This window comes from Salmo trutta, unplaced genomic scaffold, assembly GCF_901001165.1.
Source record: "Salmo trutta unplaced genomic scaffold, fSalTru1.1, whole genome shotgun sequence".
NCBI lineage: Eukaryota > Metazoa > Chordata > Actinopteri > Salmoniformes > Salmonidae > Salmo > Salmo trutta.
In genome coordinates, this window is record NW_021822911.1 from 9532290 (window position 1) to 9547819 (window position 15530).

The 15530-nt window shown below is 40.5% G+C and overlaps 1 protein-coding gene and 1 long non-coding RNA gene across 2 annotated transcripts in view; one reads left to right on the forward strand and one right to left on the reverse strand.

Annotated features, from left to right (window-relative positions):
• LOC115186454 (zinc finger protein 271-like) overlaps nt 1–15530 on the forward strand; it is a gene marked incomplete at its 3' end in the record, with an annotated part of 264983 nt that overhangs the window by 5078 nt on the left and 244375 nt on the right. Inside the window, exon 2 of the mRNA XM_029746079.1 lies at nt 8249–8663. Within this exon, the coding sequence (XP_029601939.1) occupies nt 8249–8663 (415 nt within the window). The remainder of the gene's footprint in view (nt 1–8248; nt 8664–15530) is intronic.
• Nucleotides 12090–12451, reverse strand: LOC115186797 (uncharacterized). The gene is made up of 2 exons (XR_003875915.1): nt 12406–12451; nt 12090–12293 (listed from the first exon to the last, which is right to left on the reverse strand). It is a non-coding gene; the product is annotated as an uncharacterized LOC115186797 (long non-coding RNA).

Here is a 15530-nt window from a genome sequence, read left to right on the forward strand (position 1 = left end):
TACTGGCATGACCTAGAGAGTTACAACCTACTGTAACCTACTGGCATGACCTAGAGAGATACAACCTACTGTAACCTACTGGCATGACCTAGAGAGATACAACCTACTGTAACCTACTGGCATGACCTAGAGAGATACAACCTACTGTAACCTACTTGCATGACCTAGAGAGTTACAACCTACTGTAACCTACTAGAGAGATACAACCTACTGGCATGACCTAGAGAGATACAACCTACTGTAACCTACTGGCATGACCAAGAGAGTTACAACCTACTGTAACCTACTGGCATGACCTAGAGAGTTACAACCTACTGTAACCTACTGGCATGACCTAGAGAGTTACAATTTACTGTAACCTACTGGCATGACCTAGAGAGTTACAACCTACTGTAACCTACTGGCATGACCTAGAGAGATACAACCTACTGTAACCTACTGGCATGACCTAGAGAGATACAACCTACTGTAACCTACTGGCATGACCTAGAGAGTTACAACCTACTGTAGCCTACTGGCATGACCTAGAGAGATACAACCTACTGTAACCTACTGGCATGACCTAGAGAGTTACAACCTACTGTAGCCTACTGGCATGACCTAGAGAGATACAACCTACTGTAACCTACTGGCATGACCTAGAGAGATACAACCTACTGTAGCCTACTGGCATGACCTAGAGAGATACAACCTACTGTAGCCTACTGCCATGACCTAGAGAGTTACAACCAACTGTAACCTACTGGCATGACCTAGAGAGATACAACCTACTGTAACCTACTGGCATGACCTAGAGAGTTACAATTTACTGTAACCTACTGACATGACCTAGAGAGTTACAATTTACTGTAACCTACTGGCATGACCTAGAGAGATACAACCTACTGTAACCTACTGGCATGACCTAGAGAGTTACAACCAACTGTAACCTACTGGCATGACCTAGAGAGATACAACCTACTGTAGCCTACTGGCATGACCTAGAGAGTTACAACCAACTGTAACCTACTGGCAGGACCTAGAGAGTTACAACCTACTGTAACCTACTGGCATGACCTAGAGAGTTACAACCTACTGGCATGACCTAGAGAGTTACAACCTACTGTAACCTACTGGCATGACCTAGAGAGTTACAACCTACTGTAACCTACTGGCATGACCTAGAGAGATACAACCTACTGTAACCTACTGGCATGACCTAGAGAGTTACAACCTACTGTAACCTACTAGAGAGATACAACCTACTGGCATGACCTAGAGAGATATAACCTACTGTAACCTACTGGCATGACCAAGAGAGTTACAACCTACTGTAACCTACTGGCATGACCAAGAGAGTTACAACCTACTGTAACCTACTGGCATGACCTAGAGAGTTACAACCTACTGTAACCTACTGGCATGACCTAGAGAGTTACAATTTACTGTAACCTACTGGCATGACCTAGAGAGATACAACCTACTGTAACCTACTGGCATGACCTAGAGAGATACAACCTACTGTAACCTACTGGCATGACCTAGAGAGTTACAACCTACTGTAGGCTACTGGCATGACCTAGAGAGATACAACCTACTGTAACCTACTGGCATGACCTAGAGAGATACAACCTACTGTAGCCTACTGGCATGACCTAGAGAGATACAACCTACTGTAACCTACTGCCATGACCTAGAGAGTTACAACCAACTGTAACCTACTGGCATGACCTAGAGAGATACAACCTACTGTAACCTACTGGCATGACCTAGAGAGTTACAATTTACTGTAACCTACTGACATGACCTAGAGAGTTACAATTTACTGTAACCTACTGGCATGACCTAGAGAGATACAACCTACTGTAACCTACTGGCATGACCTAGAGAGTTACAACCAACTGTAACCTACTGGCATGACCTAGAGAGATACAACCTACTGTAGCCTACTGGCATGACCTAGAGAGTTACAACCTACTGTAACCTACTGGCATGACCTAGAGAGTTACAACCTACTGTAACCTACTGGCATGACCTAGAGAGTTACAACCTACTGTAACCTACTGGCATGACCTAGAGAGTTACAACCTACTGTAACCTACTGGCATGACCTAGAGAGATACAACCTACTGTAACCTACTGGCATGACCTAGAGTTACAACCTACTGTAACCTACTGGCATGACCTAGAGAGTTACAACCTACTGTAACCTACTGGCATGACCTAGAGAGATACAACCTACTGTAACCTACTGGCATGACCTAGAGAGATACAACCTACTGTAACCTACTGGCATGACCTAGAGAGATACAACCTACTGTAACCTACTTGCATGACCTAGAGAGTTACAACCTACTGTAACCTACTAGAGAGATACAACCTACTGGCATGACCTAGAGAGATACAACCTACTGTAACCTACTGGCATGACCAAGAGAGTTACAACCTACTGTAACCTACTGGCATGACCTAGAGAGTTACAACCTACTGTAACCTACTGGCATGACCTAGAGAGTTACAATTTACTGTAACCTACTGGCATGACCTAGAGAGTTACAACCTACTGTAACCTACTGACATGACCTAGAGAGATACAACCTACTGTAACCTACTGGCATGACCTAGAGAGATACAACCTACTGTAACCTACTGGCATGACCTAGAGAGATACAACCTACTGTAACCTACTGGCATGACCTAGAGAGTTACAACCTACTGTAGCCTACTGGCATGACCTAGAGAGATACAACCTACTGTAACCTACTGGCATGACCTAGAGAGATACAACCTACTGTAGCCTACTGGCATGACCTAGAGAGATACAACCTACTGTAGCCTACTGCCATGACCTAGAGAGTTACAACCAACTGTAACCTACTGGCATGACCTAGAGAGATACAACCTACTGTAACCTACTGGCATGACCTAGAGAGTTACAATTTACTGTAACCTACTGACATGACCTAGAGAGTTACAATTTACTGTAACCTACTGGCATGACCTAGAGAGATACAACCTACTGTAACCTACTGGCATGACCTAGAGAGTTACAACCAACTGTAACCTACTGGCATGACCTAGAGAGATACAACCTACTGTAGCCTACTGGCATGACCTAGAGAGTTACAACCAACTGTAACCTACTGGCAGGACCTAGAGAGTTACAACCTACTGTAACCTACTGGCATGACCTAGAGAGTTACAACCTACTGGCATGACCTAGAGAGTTACAACCTACTGTAACCTACTGGCATGACCTAGAGAGTTACAACCTACTGTAACCTACTGGCATGACCTAGAGAGATACAACCTACTGTAACCTACTGGCATGACCTAGAGAGTTACAACCTACTGTAACCTACTAGAGAGATACAACCTACTGGCATGACCTAGAGAGATATAACCTACTGTAACCTACTGGCATGACCAAGAGAGTTACAACCTACTGTAACCTACTGGCATGACCAAGAGAGTTACAACCTACTGTAACCTACTGGCATGACCTAGAGAGTTACAACCTACTGTAACCTACTGGCATGACCTAGAGAGTTACAATTTACTGTAACCTACTGGCATGACCTAGAGAGTTACAACCAACTGTAACCTACTGGCATGACCTAGAGAGATACAACCTACTGTAACCTACTGGCATGACCTAGAGAGTTACAACCTACTGTAACCTACTGGCATGACCTAGAGAGTTACAACCTACTGGCATGACCTAGAGAGTTACAACCTACTGTAACCTACTGGCATGACCTAGAGAGTTACAACCTACTGTAACCTACTGGCATGACCTAGAGAGTTACAACCTACTGTAACCTACTGGCATGACCTAGAGAGTTACAACCTACTGTAACCTACTGGCATGACCTAGAGAGTTACAACCTACTGTAACCTACTGGCATGACCTAGAGAGATACAACCTACTGTAACCTACTGGCATGACCTAGAGAGTTACAACCTACTGTAACCTACTGGCATGACCTAGAGAGATACAACCTACTGTAACCTACTGGCATGACCTAGAGAGATACAACCTACTGTAACCTACTGGCATGACCTAGAGAGATACAACCTACTGTAACCTACTGGCATAACCTAGAGAGATACAACCTACTGTAACCTACTGGCATGACCTAGAGAGTTACAACCTACTGTAACCTACTGGCATGACCTAGAGAGTTACAACCTACTGTAACCTACTGGCATGACCTAGAGAGTTACAACCTACTGTAACCTACTGGCATGACCTAGAGAGATACAACCTACTGTAACCTACCGGCATGACCTAGAGAGTTACAACCTACTGGCATGACCTAGAGAGATACAAGCTACTGTAACCTACTGGCATGACCTAGAGATACAACCTACTGTAGCCTACTGGCATGACCTAGAGAGTTACAACCTACTGGCATGACCTAGAGAGTTACAACCTACTGGCATGACCTAGAGAGTTACACCCTACTGGCATGACCTAGAGAGATACAACCTACTGGCATGACCTAGAGAGATACAACCTACTGGCATGACCTAGAGAGATACAACCTACTGTGTCCTACTGGCATGACCTAGAGAGATACAGCCTACTGTAACCTACTGGCATGACCTAGAGAGATACAACCTTCTGTAACCTACTGGCATGACCTAGAGAGATACAACCTACTGTAACCTACTGGCATGACCTAGAGAGATACAACCTACTGTAACCTACTGGCATGACCTAGAGAGATACAACCTACTGGCATGACCTAGAGAGATACAACCTACTGTAACCTACTGGCATGACCTAGAGAGTTACAACCTACTGTAGCCTACTGGCATGACCTAGAGAGATACAACCTACTGGCATGACCTAGAGAGATACAACCTACTGTAACCTACTGGCATGACCTAGAGAGTTACAACCTACTGTAGCCTACTGGCATGACCTAGAGAGTTACAACCTACGGGTAATTCTAAACTTTCTCTCACTTTTATGGGGTATTGTGATGTCATTATGGGGTATTGTGATGTCATTATGAGGTATTGTCTGAAGATCATTTTTAAAAAAATGTTTCCATTTTAGAATAAGGTTGTAACAAAATGCTTAAAAGGGGTCTGAATGAGAGCATGTTGTATGTTCTAGGGCAGATTAAAAAATACATATTTTCTTTCTACCGATTGATTGGTTGAAATGTTATGACGTGTATTTGTTCATATAGACACACCCCATGTGTTTAATAAAATCAACTGTATGTGCAGAACTTGAACTGTACTGATGCTTCAACTGTTAGTCCGTCTTAGTCCGTGTTAGTCCGTGTTAGTCCATAACAAATTGATGTTTATAATGTGTTATTGTCTGCTTGATTTACTGTAGGGTCTCGTTAGTCTGTCTGGACACAGAGATACTTAGCTCATAATGTGTAGAGAACTGTTCCTTGATGGATAGGCTATTGTACAACACACAGAGATATTTTCCTTCATTCAGGACATTTAGAATGACAACACATTACAGAGTAGCCTAGTGGGATTATTCACAAAATTATCTGGTTATGAAATGTCATGACAAAGACATTTTAGTTTCCTTGTTTCACCTGAAATATGAAATGATTTATAGTCCTAGGTCTATGTTGTTGTTAGGTGAAGTTATGGGTCCTACAGTAGGTCTATGTTATTGTTAGGTGAAGTTATGGGTCCTACAGTAGGTCTGTGTTATTGTTAGGTGAAGTTATGGGTCCTACAGTAGGTCTATGTTATTGTTAGGTGAAGTTATGGGTCCTACAGTAGGTCTATGTTATTGTTAGGTGAAGTTATGGGTCCTACAGTAGGTCTATGTTATTGTTAGGTGAAGTTATGGGCCAATTTGTTAAACACTTAGTGTACAAACCCTTATTGTCAGGCTGATGGCAAAGCTAGCCAAAGAGCATTTTACTGGTTGAAGTGTTTTTTTTAAGTATAAAGCAGTTGATTTGCGACAATAACACAAACATATTAAGCAGGTGATTCAAGCGAGCCTTACAATTATAATCTTAAAGTAGTGGGAAATACACTCATAATCAACCTGTAAATGGAGACTATTTTTGCTGTCAGCCTATGAGAACTCCCCTGAGTTTTCCCCCACGGTGGTGAATTAGTAAATAGACAGAGCTTAATGTGAGTTTCCTTGAGTAGCACTCCTGATCTTGTGCTGTGATATTCAGAATACATTGTGAAAATCTAAAATCTTTGCTCACCATTTTTGCTCCAGGCAGATATACTACATCCATAACTAGTGGTTTCATCATTACCAGATATACTACATCCATAACTAGTGGTTTCCTCATTACCAGATATACTACATCCATAACTAGTGGTTTCCTCATTACCAGATATACTACATCCATAACTATCGGTTTCCTCATTAGCAGATATACTACATCCATAACTAGTGGTTTCCTCATTACCAGATATACTACATCCATAACTAGTGGTTTCCTCATTACCAGATATACTACATCCATAACTAGTGGTTTCCTCATTAGCAGATATACTACATCCATAACTAGTGGTTTCCTCATTACCAGATATACTACATCCATAACTAGTGGTTTCCTCATTACCAGATATACTACATCCATAACTAGTGGTTTCCTCATTACCAGATATACTACATCCATAACTAGTGGTTTCCTCATTAGCAGATATATTACATCCATAACTAGTGGTTTCCTCATTACCAGATATACTACATCCATAACTAGCGGTTTCCTCATTACCAGATATACTACATCCATAACTATCGGTTTCCTCATTACCAGATATACTACATCCATAACTAGTGGTTTCCTCATTACCAGATATACTACATCCATAACTAGTGGTTTCCTCATTACCAGATATACTACATCCATAACTAGTGGTTTCCTCATTACCAGATATACTACATCCATAACTAGTGGTTTCCTCATTACCAGATATACTACATCCATAACTAGTGGTTTCCTCATTACCAGATATACTACATCCATAACTAGTGGTTTCCTCATTACCAGATATACTACATCCATAACTAGTGGTTTCCTCATTACCAGATATACTACATCCATAACTAGTGGTTTCATCATTACCAGATATACTACATCCATAACTAGGGGTTTCCTCATTACCAGATATACTACATCCATAACTAGTGGTTTCCTCATTACCAGATATACTACATCCATAACTAGTGGTTTCCCCATTACCAGATATACTACATCCATAACTAGTGGTTTCCTCATTACCAGATATACTACATCCATAACTAGTGGTTTCCTCATTACCAGATATACTACATCCATAACTAGGGGTTTCCTCATTAGCAGATACACTACATCCATAACTATCGGTTTCCTCATTACCAGATATACCACATCCATAACTAGTGGTTTCCTCATTAGCAGATATACTACATCCATAACTAGTGGTTTCCTCATTAGCAGATATACTACATCCATAACTAGTGGTTTCCTCGTTACCAGATATACTACATCCATAACTAGTGGTTTCCTCATTACCAGATATACTACATCCATAACTATCAGTTTCCTCATTAGCAGGGAGGAGTTTCTGCAACCAGATTGTGTGTGCTTTGCCCTCGTGCTGCAATTTTAGCAAACACAGAAAAAGGCCTTTATTGGAGACCAAAAGTCGTCTGGCACACTTTTTAGGATTTTAACAACTTGAATAACTTATTTCTAGCCTACATTCATTGATGTTACTTCTGTGAAAACAAGACTAAATCTGACTATTGTTGCTATCTTGACTGTCTTAATTTTCAAATTTAACAGACGTCGATTGTTGTACAGCTTCATTGGTATGCTCTGGGCATCACCCTTTACCTCAAATAAATAGTGGATTTCCACTGTTGTGGGCCTTTAACCATCTGTCTGACTTTGTTGTTCACACAGGAGAGAGACGGGACTATCTTGGATCCTCTGGGGAGCCTCAACAACATCATGATGCTGAAGAGGCAGAGAAGAGTCTCTCCAGATCAGAACTACTCAAGAAACACCAGCAGAGACCCACAGGGAAGAAATCTCACTGCTGCTCTGACTGTGGGAAAACATTCAACTCTTCATCAAACCTTAAAATACATCAAAGAATTCACACAGGAGAGAAATCTTACGGCTGTGATCAATGTGGGAAAAGTTTTACTACATCTAGCTATCTAACAATACACCAGAGAACACACACAGGAGAGAAACCTTACGGCTGTGATCAATGTGGGAAGAGATTTATTCTGCTACAAACCCTGAAATCACACCAGAGAACACACACTGGAGAGAAACCTTATGGCTGTGATCAATGTGGGAAGAGTTTTACTCAGCTAAGCAACCTGATAGTACACCAGCGGGGACACACAGGAGAGAAACCTTATAGCTGTGATCAATGTGGGAAGAGTTTTACTTCATCTAGCTGTCTAACTATACACCAGAGAACACACACAGGAGAGAAACCTTATGGCTGTGATCAATGTGGGAAGAGTTTTATTGGCCTACAAACCCTGAAATCACACCAGAGAATACACACTGGAGAGAAACCTTTTAGGTGTGATCAATGTGGGAAGAGTTTTACTACATCTAGCTGTCTAACTATTCACCAGAGAACACACACAGGAGAGAAACCTCATGGCTGTGATCAATGTGGGAAGAGATACTCTGATAAAAGATCTCTGATTAAACATCAGAAAATACATGAAGGAGTTGTTTCATGATATCGATTAAATAATGTCAGAATGTAGAATGTTTTAACATTGTAGTAGGAGTATTTTAATGATGTCACAATGTAGAATGTTTTAACATTGTAGTAGGAGTATTTTAATGATGTCACAATGTAGAATGTTTAAACATTGTAGTAGGAGTATTTTAATGATGTCACAATGTAGAATGTTTTAACATTGTAGTAGGAGTATTTTAATGATGTCACAATGTAGAATGTTTTAACATTGTAGTAGGAGTATTTTAATGATGTCACAATGTAGAACCCTAAACGTTTGTCCCCTGTTCTATTGATTTCAACATGATATGGATATTAGCCTCAGGGGGAAAATCCAGGCTCTGAAATGGAAGAGTACTATTTATGAGATTTAATAAAACTTGAATCAAAACACAACACTTCAAAATGTTTAGGTTTTCAATATATCACCAACTGTTTCTGCTTATTGGTTATTGATTTGGACACGTTAAAACTGTGTTTTGACATTGCACTATTCTCATTTAGCAAAATGTCATTCAAAAGACGTTGAAAATAAGACTATGCCCGATGTCCAATATATGTTCGGTTGTAGTTGAAAGTGAAAGTTGAAAAGAGGTCTTTTCTGGTCGTTTTTTCAATGACTTGAAAACAGCTTCATTTCAACGTACTTGCAGCCTATACACATGGACGCAGTATAATAAATTGGTCTATAATCAATTTTATTAACAATCCTACATCACTCCAGCATTTCTTTACAACATCCAAGTGCTATATGTCTTTATTCCACTACAGAAGAAGCATGATTCAAATCACCTCATATTTCAAACATTCAGCCTGACAAAAGATACGTTTTATTATTCCATGCCTCACCCTTAAGTTAATTATTGCCAATACATATTAACAAAGGGGTGTACATTTGGTTTTGATATTTAATATTTACAATTCATGTAACATTTAGTAATCATAATTATTTATGCAACCAACTGACAATTTTTGGGTACAATTATATTGACATCATTATCCTGCTTTTAGAATATCAGGGTTCATTCTGATGTGCCAACCCAAATGTACTAGAGCATGACATTGGGGACTGGGCCCTGATCCAACAACATGCCTATCGAGATATTGCAGGAGTTTGCTCTTGAAATCAGACATGACTAATACAATTAGATTTTTGACCTTATCTTCTCTCAAGAAGATGTCTGGTAGGCCCATTTAAATACCTTTTTTGGACATTTCAAGATAGCAGATGTTTGAGTTGGGTCTATTAACACAGCTGTGTGTTGTTAATTTTTTCATTTTTGACAAAATGAGCACTCCTGGAAGTGACAGATTTTGACTCATATTGAGTGATAAGACTGAGCTATTTAAAAACACTTTTTCAACATTTCAAGATAGCAGTTAGTTCAGTTTGATCTTATTAAAGACAGCTGTATATTCTTTTTTTTGACCCAAAAATATTCTATGTTCACGCCCACTTTTTTTGCTCTGTTTGAAGGCTGTCAACTTCTTGTCAGGAGGAGAATCACTTAGCCTTTCAACTAATTTTCAAATGATAGGATGCCTATTTAAAAACACTTTTTCAACATTTCAAGATAGCAGTTAGTTCAGTTTGATCTTATTAAAGACAGCTGTATCATTTTTTTATTCATTTTGACATATTGTTTGGGACCACTTTTTTTGCTCTGTTTGAAGGCTGTCAGCTTCTTGTCAGGAGGAGAATCACTTAGCCTTTCAACTAATTTTCAAATGATAGGATGCCTATTTAAAAACACTAAATGAGCGTTCTAAATGAGTGTTCTAAATCAGCATTGTAAATGAGGGTTCTAAATGAGTGTTCTAAATCAGCATTGTAAATGAGGGTTCTAAATGAGCGTTGTAAATGAGGGTTCCAAAAGAGTGTTCTAAATGAGGGTTGTAAACGAGTGTTCTAAATGAACGTTCTAAATGAGCGTTCTAAATGAGCGTTGTAAATGAGGGTTCTAAATGAGTGTTCTAAATGAGCGTTGTAAATGAGCATTGTAAATGAGGGTTCTAAACGAGGGTTCTAATTGAGTGTTCTAAATGAGCGTTCTAAACGAGGGTTCTAAAATAGCGTTCTAAATGAGCGTTGTAAAGCTGCGTTCTAAATGAGCATTGTAAACGAGGGTTCTAAATGAGTGTTCTAAAATTAGCGTTCTAAATGAGCGTTGTAAATGAGGGTTCTAAATGAGCGTTGTATATGAGCGTTGTAAATGAGGGTTCTAAATGAGGGTTCTAAATGAGTGTTCTAAATGAGCGTTGTAAATGAGGGTTCTATATAGTATAGTTCTATATAGTGGTGTTGGCTGGTCTCCACACTAGTAAATATTATTTATATTTTCTAGTCTGAGAGGTTTTGAATAGAACCTGTTTCCAAACAGTATGAATAATAACAATGGCTGGGCTGATGGGCAGTTCAGTGACTTGGAGCCTTTGATTGCCCTGCCTCTGTATTACTGAATGAAAGAGAGCCCAGCCCTGAAATGAATCACCCTGATGATCCTCTGACCTCAACATAACAATGACGTAGGCAACCACCTTGGATGGACAATCAATGCAAGGTGTTAATCTCATCTCCTGAATGATCAATTTAACACAACTTTAAACCCAGGGTTTTTTCTTGTTTCGATATTTAAATGTTGAAAAAGGGTTGTGCCTATCTGAGTGTGTATATAATGGCCTTCTCCAGAGAAGTCATTCTCAATAGAACTTTATACTGAGAGAGAACACACTTCCAAGGAGCTGATTTTGGATTGTTACCTTTGCTGTATTCTGAAAACATTTTGTTGAGAAATTACTTGGAGCAAGATGGCATCTGCTACTGGTTCAAGGTAAGATATCTCTTTATTCATTCAATATATATATTACTGTAATTGTCTTGCTGTTAATAAAAATAAAAATGTTATTAGTAGTTCTGCCAGACTTAGGAAGGTTGGAATTAGGGCAGCAGGCAATGTATTCCTATTGGAAGAGATTTAGAGGTCAAGGCTGCACCCTGTTTTAACTCTTAACTGTATTGTTGGTTTAAGAGCTTGTATTCAGCATTTGACAGTAAGGTCACCTGTTGTATTTGGCACATGTGACAAATTTAAATTTGATTTGTTTGGTAATAATGTTTTGTGTGTTTTTTTTCCAGGACGGTCTCAATGAAGTGTGGCAACCCAGACAGGGTTTGGCCACGAACCCAGAAGGAGGGGCTAAGACCCATGTAGACAAACTAACGGACCGATTGGTCCTGCTCTCCGCTGAACTCCTCCCCCTCTTGTATGGAGCTGGCCAATAGGATCGCAGGTTGAAGTCGATAGGCCGTTCCAGGTTACAGCCAGGGCTGTTGCCCTGATAGAAACACACGATTCCCCTCTCAGATAGACATGTTTGTTCTACGTTCCATATTTTTATCTGAACGTTTCTAAAACGTTTTGTCCTGCTGAACGCATCCCCCTCCCAGGGTTCTCTGAACTACCCGCTGGGAAGGCTTCTCCTCCAGCCCTGCTTTAACACGCCTGGTTCAGATACTCTTCACCGGGACCGTGGTTGAGTTAGAGCAGGGACGGAGCTAAACCCTGCAGTTGAATTAGGATGTTACGTCTGTCTGTCTCTGTCTGTCTGTCTGTTCAGTAACACCTCCTAACCTGTCTGTCTGTCTGTCTGTTTGCCTGTCTGTCTGTCTGTCTAGTAACACCTCCTAACCCTAACCCTAACCCTAACCTGTCTGTCTGTCTGTCTGTCTGTCTGTCTGTCTGTCTGTCTGTCTGTCTGTCTGTCTGTCTGTCTGTCTGTTCAGTAACACCTCCTAACCCTAACCTGCCTGTCTGTCTGTCTGTCTGTTCAGTAACACCTCCTAACCCTAACCTGTCTGTCTGTAGGAGACTGGGAGTAGATCTGGGGGAGACTGACGTCTACCAGGATTCTAATGGAGGTGAGGAAGAGGAGGAGGATGATGATGGTGGTAGTGATGGTTCTGTGTGACCCCTGACCTGACCTCTTGTCTCCATAGAAACGCGTATCCAGATCCAGGAGTCGGTCAGAGGGAGAGACGATTATACTGGATACACCGGATGTAAACCGTTTAGTATATTCTGAATACACCTGGTGTACACCATTTAGTTTATACTGGATACACCGGGTGTACACCGTTTAGTTTATACTAGATACACCGGGTGTACACCGTTTAGTTTATACTGGACACACCTGGTGTACACCATTTAGTTTATACTGGATACACCGGGTGTACACCGTTTAGTTTATACTGGATACACCGGGTGTAAACCGTTAGTTATACAGCTGTGAGTTGTTATTTTTTTCATTTTTTCATTTTTGACAAAATGAGCAGTCCTGGAAGTGACAGATTTTGACTCATATTGAGTGATAAGACTGAGCTATTTAGAAAATCCCTTAGCCTTTCGACTAATTTTGGGTTAGTTGGACTAATTTTGGGTTAGTTCTCTCAAGAAGAACTAACCAATCTCAACATGACAGAAAGTAAGACAGGGAAACCAATCTCAACATGACAGAAAGTAAGACAGGGAAACCAATCTCAACATGACAGAAAGTAAGACAGGAGAACCTATTTCAACATGACAGAGAGTCAGTCAGGAGTCCCTGACCTTATCTTCTCTCAAGAAGATGTCTGGTAGGCCCATTTAAATACCTTTTTTGGACATTTCAAGATAGCAGATGTATGAGTTGGGTCTATTAACACAGCTGTGAGTTATTTTTTTCATTTTTGACAAAATGAGCAGTCCTGGAAGTGACAGATTTTGACTCATATTGAGTGATAAGACTGAGCTATTTAAAAACACTTTTTCAACATTTCAAGATAGCAGTTAGTTCAGTTTGATCTTATTAAAGACAAATGAATCCACTGTGTCTGCCTTTCCACTGTGAAGACAGGTTCTACTGCCCCCTGCTGTCTGTTGATGGTACTACTACTAGACACAGCGGCAGAATAAATTAAACTAGACATTTGTTTTCATCTCAAAACCAGAGAGCAACCGCTGTCCGGTGAAGTCCACACAAAGCGTATTGCATGTAACCAAACAGTTAGGTGACCTGCAGCACGGTCAAAGCAAAATATATGTTTCAGACGTTTTAGGGACGACAAAACGACTATTGCTTTAAAACGACACAGAGAGTTCAGCACCTACAGTTACGATCTGTCTTTAATTTTGCCCTTTTTTAAAACCATAAACTTGGATTAGCACAGCTAGCACAGCTAACACAGTTAGCACAGTTAGCACAGCTAGCACAGCTAACACAGTTAGCACAGCTAGAACAGCTAGAACAGCTAACACAGCTAGCACAGCTAGCACAGCTAACACAGCTAGCACAGCCAACACAATCAAAGGAAGCCAAATGCTCACTGGCTTCCCTTGCCTTCAACGCTACGGGCAGCAACAATGTTATACTCTTTATGACCAGACAGCATCAGACAGGACTGAGACAGACTGTTTCACTGTCCAGACAGCATCAGACAGGACTGAGACAGACTGTTTCACTGACCGGACAGCATCAGACAGGACTGAGACAGACTGTTTCACTGACCGGACAGCATCAGACAGGACTGAGACAGACTGTTTCACTGACCAGACAGGACTGAGACAAACTGTTTCACTTATCAGACAGGACTGAGACAGACTGTTTCACTGACCAGACAGCATCAGACAGGACTGAGACTACCCCAAAGACAACGTGTGTGAAGCAAGAGCTTCCTGTGACAACCGGAAGTTGTTAAAAACAGCCTAGAGCTATTGTCATATGGCCACCTGCAGATAGTGAAAATTACGCAACTCAACCATGTGTCATTCAGTCAATTATTAAGGTAGAGACTTCTTATTCAGGATTCTGTTTATGTCTACCCCAAAGACAACGTGTGTTGAGTAAGAACTTCCTGTGACAACCGGAAGTGGTTAAAAACAGCCTAGAGCTTTTGTCATATTTCAACATGACGGAGAGTAAAGTCAGTCAGGAGTCCCTGACCTTGTCTTCTCTCAAGAAGATGTCTGGTAGGCCCATTTAAATACCTTTTTTGGACATTTCAAGATAGCAGATGTTTGAGTTGGGTCTATTAACACAGCTGTGAGTTGTTATTTTTTTCATTTGTTCATTTTTGACAAAATGAGCAGTCCTGGAAGTGACAGATTTTGACTCATATTGAGTGATAAGACTGAGCTATTTAAAAACACTTTTTCAACATTTCAAGATAGCAGTTAGTTCAGTTTGATCTTATTAAAGACAACTGTATATTCTTTTTTTTTACCCAAAAATATTCTATGTTCACGCCCACTTTTTTTGCACTATGTTTGAAGGCTGTCAACTTCTTGTCAGGAGGAGAATCACTTAGCCTTTCAACTATGTATTTAGGTAGAGGGGTGTTTGGTTTATGTGGTTCGGGCTATGTATTTAGGTAGAGGGGTGTTTGGTTTATGTGGTCCGATGTTTGTTAGTCTATGTTCTACGTTAGTGTATTTCTATGTTCTGTCTTGTCTATTGTAGTTCTATGTTTAGTTAATTGGGGATGGACCTTCAATTGGAGGCAGCTGGTTATCGTTGCCTCTGATTGAAGGTCCTATAATTAGGAGTTTGTTTTGTCATGGGGGTTTTGTGGCAGATTGTTGCTGTGTATAGCTTTGTGCCTTACTGGCCTCTTCTTTGTTTTGGTTTTTCCTTCTTTCTCCTTTAATAAAAGAAGATGAGTGTACATTTTCCCGCTGCGTCTTGGTCTAAACCCTACGACACCTGTGACATTTACATTAGGATGTATTGTTAGATACTACTGCACTGTTGGAACCAGGAACACAAGCATTTCACTACACCCACAATAACATCTACTA